Here is a 9,285-nt window from a genome sequence, read left to right on the forward strand (position 1 = left end):
GTAATTTAGGTCAAATTTAAAATATCTTATTCCTTTAAAAAAGCTCATATAGTTAAATTTGACTTTAAGTTTTTTTGGGTGGGTTTGGGTTGGCCTGAATTATCAGCTCTAAGGAAGGGAGTGTATATATATATATATATATTTTTTTTCTTGTTCTTGATGATTTATGGGCCTCCACTTTCTTTCTTACTAGAGCCGATAATTTGGTCTAGGTCGATGGATTAGCCTAAACTCACTCGAAAAAAAGTTAGAGTCGGGCTTGATTATATAGGCTTGTTTAAAGGGATATGATACTTCAAGTTTGATCTGAATAAACCTAGTTTGAATTGAATTTGACCTGAATAAGCTTGACTGTTGAAATTACCTACTCTATATGTATATATAAGAGGTAATTTTGATCAAACTCAATGAGTCAACTTGAACCTGACAAAAAAAAATTAAAATATAAACTATATAAGTTTTTTAAAATAATAAAATACTTTAATTTTAATCCAAACAAATCATGCTTGAGTTGAGGTTGGCCTAAATAATTTCGGCGCTCGAATTATAGGCTCTATTTCGTACCTTTTTTTTTGTGTCCATCAATTTCCTGACGGAACGCTATTCACTCCACACCCAGGAGGCCCAAGGAAGGGAAATTGATTTTAGAGCCTTTACGCCTCGACCCACTGGCCACAACCACTCGACTAAGTTGCCGGCGAGATCCTCTTACCGGCTGAGGTGAGTGGATTTCATGGTTCAAATGTTTTGAGATTTTTCGGTGGTTTCTTTCATCTACAATTCTTTAGCTGAAAATTATTGCCTTCTCCCCTCTTGTTCGCTGAACGTTGGTCCAAGTTAGTGGGTTTTCAGGAGAAAGAAAGGCTCCGTTTTTTTCATATCTGCTATGGCCTTGGGTTTTCATGGAGAGGGGTTCTTATTTGTGGTGATGCAAGATTGATGTTTTTGCGTTTTGTTTCGAAATGGGACAGTGAATTCGATTCACAGGAAGAAAGGCAGGGGAGGAGGTGTTTTAGGGACGTAATTGCTGCCATAATTAGGACCACGTGAACGATATTTTGCTTTCCAATACGTTACTCAAAGTCATCGAGTAGTTCAAACAATTTCTTAATTGTTTGCTTTCGTGAGGATGCACCGATAGAATCTGTAAACACTGTACCACATGGACTATTTGACCAATAAATCAATTATACTCACTTGCCTCATATCAGTCCACGCATAATAGAGCAACTTGCTCTGTCCCTGGCCTGAAACCTGATTCTTTACCATACCTTCCAAATTCCTACAGCATCAGTTTTACGCTTGGAGCTATTTAAAAGATCCTTTTTAAATGAAATTCCTGCTTAATGGAAGAATGAAGTTATACATTTTGGGTTAAATTGAAGGTCGTTAGGAGTTTTCTCGTGTAATTTAAGTTCAGATATGTTTAATTGAATGGAGTAACTCTTTTAATTGGATCTTCACTTGCTAAGCATTGGAGTAGATGTTACTAGATTTTTTTGGCCGAAAATGCTGGACGACATTATCCCAAAATGGCGGTGCCTCGTCCCTGCATGATGATGCATGCTTTGACTTGGGCAAACCAAGGTGCTGGGTCTCAGTGCCCTGCTGAGGCCTTAGTGGTTTGCAGGCGGGTGTGTTTTGACAACGTATTGTTTTCCGTTATTATTATCGTAATCTAATCTGGGGTAACTGGCTGCATTTATTCTGCTTGGATCTGAACTTCATTATCTATCATTTTATGTAGGTGGAGGGCAATTGATGGGGACATCAAATGAAAATTTGCAGCATGTACCTATTTCTTCCAATGATAATGACCATCAGAGCAATGATACGGTGGCTAGCATCTTAAATCACAGGTATACATTGCTTCCACTCCTCCACATGGTTTGGTGGGAATAAGTTTCTTTCATATAATGGTCTTTCTAGAGGGATTGGTGAACTCTTCTATTTTAATATATTTGTTTGTGAAGTTGAGAGGCGGGAAGCATATAATGGTTTAATAGGGTGAACTTGGAGGCTCTTTGGAATAAGGTAGCCAAAGGCAAAAGGCATCCTTGAGGTTTCAAACATGTAAAACGCTTTAGGGAGGTGCTAGAAAGGTGCTCACCCTAGTGAAGTGGGGCGCTACAATGTGAAGAAAAATATGATATGCAGACAAAAAATGCTGATACATGTACATTGAAATAACCTTCATCCATACATACGTACGTAGATATATTTTGAAAATGTTATGACGTATGAATAGAAAATCATAAATGTAGTAGTCATGTCAATCATCCTATTAATAAACAATAAAAGTTAACAACTGAAGTTCACGGCACAACTGGCTGCCCCTCTTTGGGCTCTTTGTTTTCTCATATTTATTTACATTAGAAAACCCTAAAAACTATTAACTTCTATAGTATTAACTCTAAAATTTTCCTATCTCATCTAATATTTTAACTTTCAGACTTTCCTATTTTTCATTAGAAATCTTTCCTATCTTATCTAATATTTTAAATTTAAGACTTTCCTATTTTTATTATAAAATTTTCGCTTCTCATGTAATATTTTAAATATGAAATTTCCATATTCTGATTAATTAAACACTGAAACCTAATAACCCTCAACCAAGGAATAAGCCAGCCAATACAGCAGTGTCATTCCTCAAAAAAACCTTCAACTGGCAATATCAGTTATGTGCTGTAAATGCTTTGCCTTATGCCAAGCAAAAGGCATGCCTTTCGGTGCCCAACCAAAGCCAGCGCTTCTCATAGTACAAATGCTGCTAAGGCTGCATGGTCCCTTGCTTTAGCACTTTATACATTTTTGGATTATGTGATAAAAGTTGCAAAATTTAGGTTTAGGTTTTATGTATTTTAGGGCTGTAGATTCAACTAAGTGACATTAGAAATTTGGGTAAATTATGCTCACACTCTGTGAGGTATCTTAAAATGACAGTCCACTTTATTGATCATATTTGACTGACTGATATGTTAATGGGACATTCAGATCAACCTTGGTTTGCATAAATTCTTGTAATGTAGGAAAAATTGATTATTAATACAGTATGACAGAATATGTGCATTTCTGATTGATGATTATGCTTGAGATCTTGTAGAGGTGTTGAATCAGAGCATAATATTTCAAGGGAAGAAATTAAACGTGTATTAGAAGTTATTGCATCCACTGGGAGATTCTGGTATGTTTCATTGTATTACCATTTTGTTTTATGGCTTTTCTGCAATTTGTCTACTGAGATGTGTGTATTTTCTTTCCTGAATATATGATTGCAAATAGCTGGAGAAACCTTGCTTTCTTCTGGGGTGTTGAGGGACTATACTGTAGCAGAAACCATAAGTAAATTTTCCACAAGGAAAATCTGTCTTTATGACACGTTGCTCTTAACACAGGCAATCTTACCTGGCAAAATGATATAAATTATAATGTTAAAAATAAGTTAAAAAAGGCTAACTTAATGACTTGTTCACTTACAAAATGGGTCATTTCTCTTGGTTCCCTTTTAATCTGGGGAGATTTGTTGTTCTAAATTTTGCATCTTTTTTCCCTTTTTCCTTCCCCTTCTTTTGGTTTCTCCTGGCCCCGTTTTTTTTTTTCTTTTGACCCTAAGCTCTTTGAGCTCCCCTTCATTGGTTGCTAAGCCAAGGTCCTAGGTCTTTGAGTCAGCCCGTGCTTTTTCAAAGAACCCTTTATTCTTCTCTTTCATAATTCTTACTTTATCTAACAAAACTCCCATTTCTATGGACAAAATTGCTAGTCCTGTTTTGTCTTTCTTATTTTTAAACCTAAAGGGTTCAATGACAATATATCAATGCATGGGCTCATGGTTTCATAAATCTACTATTTCATGATGAAGGAATAATGGATAAACTATTTGTTTACATAGTAGGATTTGTTGTCTATTGATAAGGTCAATAAGATTTCATCTAGATCTATATTAATAAATAATGCTAATGTAATCAAGGAGGGTTGGGTCTAATGGAAGGGGCTAGTTCTTCACAATGTGGCGAACTAAGGTTCGAATCTCCACTAAGAGAGGTGCCCACATTTAATACCCAATTGTGCTTCAAACATGATTGCCTTCAATTGGAGGATACTATTGAGTAATGAAAAAAAAATAATGCTCATATAGTCATTTTTCATTGTTTCACGCTTTACTTTCAAATAACAGGCATGACTGGGATAAGTTGAAGAGCATGCTGTCAGTTCAGCTGAAGCAGGTATGGGGAGGTATGCTAGCAATTAGGTCTTATATTTTTTGTGTTAAGTCTCAAAGGCATTAATAGTTTATATTCATAGGTTACATGGGATTTTACTATTATACTTTTCTTGCATAGTTGTCCTTACACTTTCTGCTTCGTAATTGCTGTACAGGTACTGTCAGAGTACCCTGAAGCAAAAATGACAAGTGAGCAGCAATATGTTTCTTTAAGAGAGTCCTACTCTGATCTAGTAAACAGATTGGATGAAGGTATTTTACCATATTTTATGCAAACTTATGGTTCCATGAAAGTGCTAAAGAGAAGACATCAATCACATGCCATGTTTACATGTGCAATCTAAATTTTTTTATCATTTAAGAAGAAATTAGATTTTCTTTATCACATTGTCCAGGTTTCATATGTTCCTACACTCGTATTTTAGGACAACATTGTTTTGAAAACATCCGTAAAGGATTAAAAATTACTGATAGGCTTAGGGCTCTAAAGGCAAGATGAGTTTCTTGTATCTGAAATGTTTCTTCTCAGGTGCTATTATGATCTAATAATTGTGTTTTTATTAGTTGGTATATAATGGGTACCTGATGGACCTATTGATGTTAGATGCATGGTTCACGGGAAGAGGAAAAGGCCCAAAAATATACTAGATGGAAAAATGTTCAAGGACAAATTAGTGAGGCCTAAAAATAAAATTAAGAATCAAGTGGCAGGGAATATAGGCTGATAGTTAATTGGGCATAACAAACTTGGTTATGTATTGTTTGAGTGGACAAAGAGTGCCCATCAAGGGTAGTAGTTTATCATGGGGAAGGCAACTGGAGAAAATTAAGGAATTTCCTTGGAAGAGGTGGAGAGAACCTGGTTCTTGAAAGCCAGAGGTGTGTTTTTGGGGCATCATAGTTACCAATTTCTTCTTTTTTTGCTTTGATCCTATCTTTGTTCAAGGAGGTGGATTCTTGATTTTTTTATTCACTATGTGTATGTGAACAGAGGAATTTAAAAATATTTGTAAGTGTTTACCAAGGAGACTGAATCTGTTGTTTTAACTTGAAGGAATGCATTTTAATATATTAATGTGCTCGATAGATTTCCCTATCATGTCTATCTTGTTATGCTCTTGTTCAATAAAATTTACTGGATACATTTTTGAATTGCAGCTCTTCATTCCTTTTATGAAGGCCCTCCATTTACATTGCAGAGGTTGTGTGAAGTAAGTGTTGTGCGGTATTATGTTCTGGCAGTAATATTCATGTGTGTTAGTAATTGTTTCTTTTTGTCTTGGAAGCAAACGTTAATAGTTACACCTTTCCTAGCTTGATGTGTCTTCCTTTTATTTTGATAATAACTTTCATATAATATGAAATGAGAGCTGTGTCAACTTCTTAACCTTAGTATTCTCCAAATGGCTGTTTCAATGGAGTCTTGGTGATATGCAATGAGTTTGGATAGCTATGTTGCATTATTGGCACTATCCTTTTCTTATACTCTTCATTCTGTCTTGGAGGTTAATATATGCATCCCTTAGTTGTATCACATCTCCAACCTCTGATATTATTTCTTGGTTATAAACAAAAAATGCTTTTGTTATTAGAGCATTGGTATAGAAATCTGGTAAGTTTTGTTGAGAAATCTAGGATACTTTTGGCATTCTAATATTAATAAATTAATAGTATGATATTACATACACTTAAACATTAATGAATAGTGTTGGTACTAGTGATTCAGTTAAAATTCACGTGAACCTTCAACTACCATAAACATCAGGTTGATATACACTTTACCTTTGTAGTTTCCCGCATAGTGGTGCACCAACTCTGATATCCTGTTGTTTTATGAATTTTGAAACTATAAATTGGCAATCAAAATAATAGTGGAGGGTCACAGTCAACAAAAGTAATGTTTGTCCCCGATTGATCTCTTCTAAGGTAGCTGTGACACCATCAGTCAATTGTTTGTCTTTCTTTGGAGGTGGATTGAAGATCTAAATGGTTGAATTCCTCGGGTGTTATAACAACTTCCTCACAGTCTTCCTTCCCTACACCTTCTGTCCAAGCCAGTTTATATGAGTGCGTTTACCATACTGCTTAGGTCTTCATCATTTGGTTTTGATGGAGACTTAAGCAGGCCTAGTGAACCCTCCCTTAAAAACCAACTTGTAATGGGAAAGAATTATGCCATAGAAGTATTAAGAATTACTTTTGGCACTCTAATGTGGGACTCTATCAGGAATATAGAAATGTAAGATAATGTTTTCTGCTGAATAACTATTGGATCGTACAAGGGGGTATTGGTTGGACATCGGTACTTCTTTTAGTTAGATGACGACATCATTTGTTTAAAAATTTCTTAGTGTGAGTATTTAATAGTGCTTTTTGCCTATTTTCATTGTGTATATGTAAAATTTTCTATTTTTTTAAGGTGTTGTGCATGCACATGGCAGCTGCCATGCCATCTGCCTTGGTGTCATGGTGGTGTTGGCTTGTCACTATTTGTCACCATGTGCCATCGTTGACAACACTAAAAATGATTCATATGCCCTTGTATGCTTGTAGAATAGAGGTGATTTTGAGTATAGTCCCTCCTACCATAATACCTTCGCTGAAGTTGAATCTGCTTAATAAAAGCAGAGGTTGCAATGTTTGCACTTTGATCATTTTGTCAGAAAGTTTGATACCATGTAAATATCCAATTCAACTCAAAAGTTCAAGTCTGTTCCTTGTACATGATAAAAGCTTATGGCATGCATCAATAAATACTGCTAATGCACGTGGAAGACCATCAGTTTGCTTGTTACCTCTTGACCTTTCTTTCAGTGAGGGAAAAGGCAATGGTCTCCTTTTGATTTAGTTTTTACATGTACATCATTTCTCAGAAATACTTTTTCGTCTGCTATTGTACAGATCCTATTGGACGCACAAAGTATTTACCCAATCTTTCAAAGCTTGCCTTAGCTCTTGAGAAGGTATGCTTAGTGCTTCATAGTTTGGTGCACCTAATTCGGTTCAATTTTGTTTTAAAATATCCCCTTAAATTTTAATTTTTTCACTTGTTACTTTAATTGATGATTAATCTGTAAACTTCTAACATATGGCAAAATAGATAATCCGATCACTTAGAAGTGAAAGCATTGAAATCCTGCGAGGGGCCCTCCATCTTGATATATCATGGATTTTGTTAGGAGGTTTTTTGCGGATTATCAACATTCATTTCCCTTCTGTTCCTTGTATCTTGTAATCCCTATTGTGGGTTTTGGAGATTGATTGGCAGGACTTGCTGTCAATTATCACTGTTTCTGTTCTCCTTTGATGAATATTGAGCAAATCAGGGAAGTTATACTATAAAAATTCGTCAAGATATCAGAGCCCAAGAGGTCGGACCACTCTTAATGACCAAATTGGAGCAGCCAAAACCATGATAATCAATTGGCAGTTAAAAAAAAAAAAAAATCCTTTTTGAATGGTGGATCTTGAAGATTAAGTTTGTATGGAGATGCCATTTGGATTTGAATTCGGAAGAAAATGTTAACATGGTGTCTAAGCTTCACATGTCCCTCTGTATGCTTAAACAATCTCTCAGGGCCTGGTTTGACAAATTTACTTCGGTTGTCAAAGGTTATAGGGATACTTTGATCACACCTCATAGTCAAAGTCCATGGATATTCCTAGGTTCAGGGCTGATAACACCTGATTCCCTAAGTTCTCTTTCGGTGGTGAACTTGTTTTCTTCACACTGTATATGTAAATGATATGTTTGTCACAAGTGGTTACAAAAGAGATATGATGGTTGAAAGGTTTTCTATTGCAAGAGAAATTGGAATCCTAGAGTCTGGTATGCACTTTGGACTTGCTTGGGGACAAGTTGACACTCCTATGATGCTAACTTCATGCATGAGTTCAACAATAAAGTTCACTGGTTGGGTTTAAAGATATTGAAGGATAGTAGCTAAACTTACGTACCTTATAACACACTAGGCCTGGTATAAACTTTCCTGTGAGTTTTGCTGTGAAGCTTGCAAGTATGAGTCACACTTGTAGTTGTACTTTGAGAATGAACGGAGTATTCTCTCGCTAGGAAAGATTGATCAAAATATAGCCATCAGTATTATTTAGAAGGGAATTCAAATAAACAAAAAATGATTTTCTTACAACATTGAATGAAAGATGACTAAACTAAATTTAATTAAATTTGACTGTGATTGAAACTCTGGAATTTGGATTTGATAAATATCTTCTCCTAATTAATTGGCACCTAATGTATACTGCATCTTACGACTTGTTTCCCTCATTTATAACTTGTTGGTCATGTACAACGTCTTTGCCTAGAAGTATTCTTATTCGTTTTTTAATTTACTATTGCAGAACTTGTTGGTTACATCCACATTGACTATCAGCACCGATCCATATCCACAAACAACTGTGCAAGAGTCAGATGGATCAGAGAAAGCAATTGAAAAGCAGAATCAGGAATCCAATATTACAGAGAATGGCACTGAACCTCTGGCTGCTGACAAGGATGTAGTCATGACCGAGGCTGATATCAATGATGAAATGACCATTGACATGGAAGCTTTTGAAGATATGGTTAAACCATCAGAAACAAATTCTGAACCTAGCCCTAATGCATAACTATTGGTGGTTGATGTGAATCTGAGAAAAACAATGACTCTGACTAGATCCAGATGTCGCTGTTGGTGATTTGTTGAATTTTATGTTCTATGGGAACAATGTTGATCATGGTCGTCATAGAGTACTTAGAAAACAGGTTTGGGAATCCTAAGGTCCTACTAGCTCAAAATTATATCTTTTCCCCGATGAAATCTCAACTAAGCTTCAGCTTTGAATGACCTGAATGATATGAATTTTTTGATTGAAGCCACGTTACATTATGTGCAGCACAATATAAGCATTTCTGAGGCCCTGAATGAGTGAATGGTGCTATGATATTTGGTTGTCTAAAATAAAAACTTTTCTTGCTGAGGTATTTGTGAAATATGCATTCAGTTTTTTAATTAGTGATGCATTTCCTATCAGATTACTGGTGCATCTGCGGTGATGCATATGGG

The 9,285-nt window shown here is 35.7% G+C and overlaps 1 protein-coding gene across 1 annotated transcript; it reads left to right on the forward strand.

Annotated features, from left to right (window-relative positions):
* Positions 1-589: 589 nt before the first annotated feature.
* LOC129313729 (uncharacterized) lies at positions 590-9,163 on the forward strand. The gene is given in 9 exon segments (XM_054957073.1): positions 590-720; positions 1,748-1,859; positions 3,104-3,184; positions 4,175-4,223; positions 4,378-4,474; positions 5,381-5,433; positions 7,124-7,151; positions 7,154-7,185; positions 8,582-9,163. Coding segments are annotated over 8 exon segments (705 nt in total). The 5' UTR covers positions 590-720; positions 1,748-1,761; the 3' UTR covers positions 8,849-9,163.
* Positions 9,164-9,285: the final 122 nt, after the last annotated feature.

This window comes from Prosopis cineraria, unplaced genomic scaffold (genome assembly GCF_029017545.1).
Source record: "Prosopis cineraria cultivar Desert tree isolate PC_DT_omini unplaced genomic scaffold, ASM2901754v1 PC6, whole genome shotgun sequence".
NCBI classification, from domain to species: domain Eukaryota; kingdom Viridiplantae; phylum Streptophyta; class Magnoliopsida; order Fabales; family Fabaceae; genus Prosopis; species Prosopis cineraria.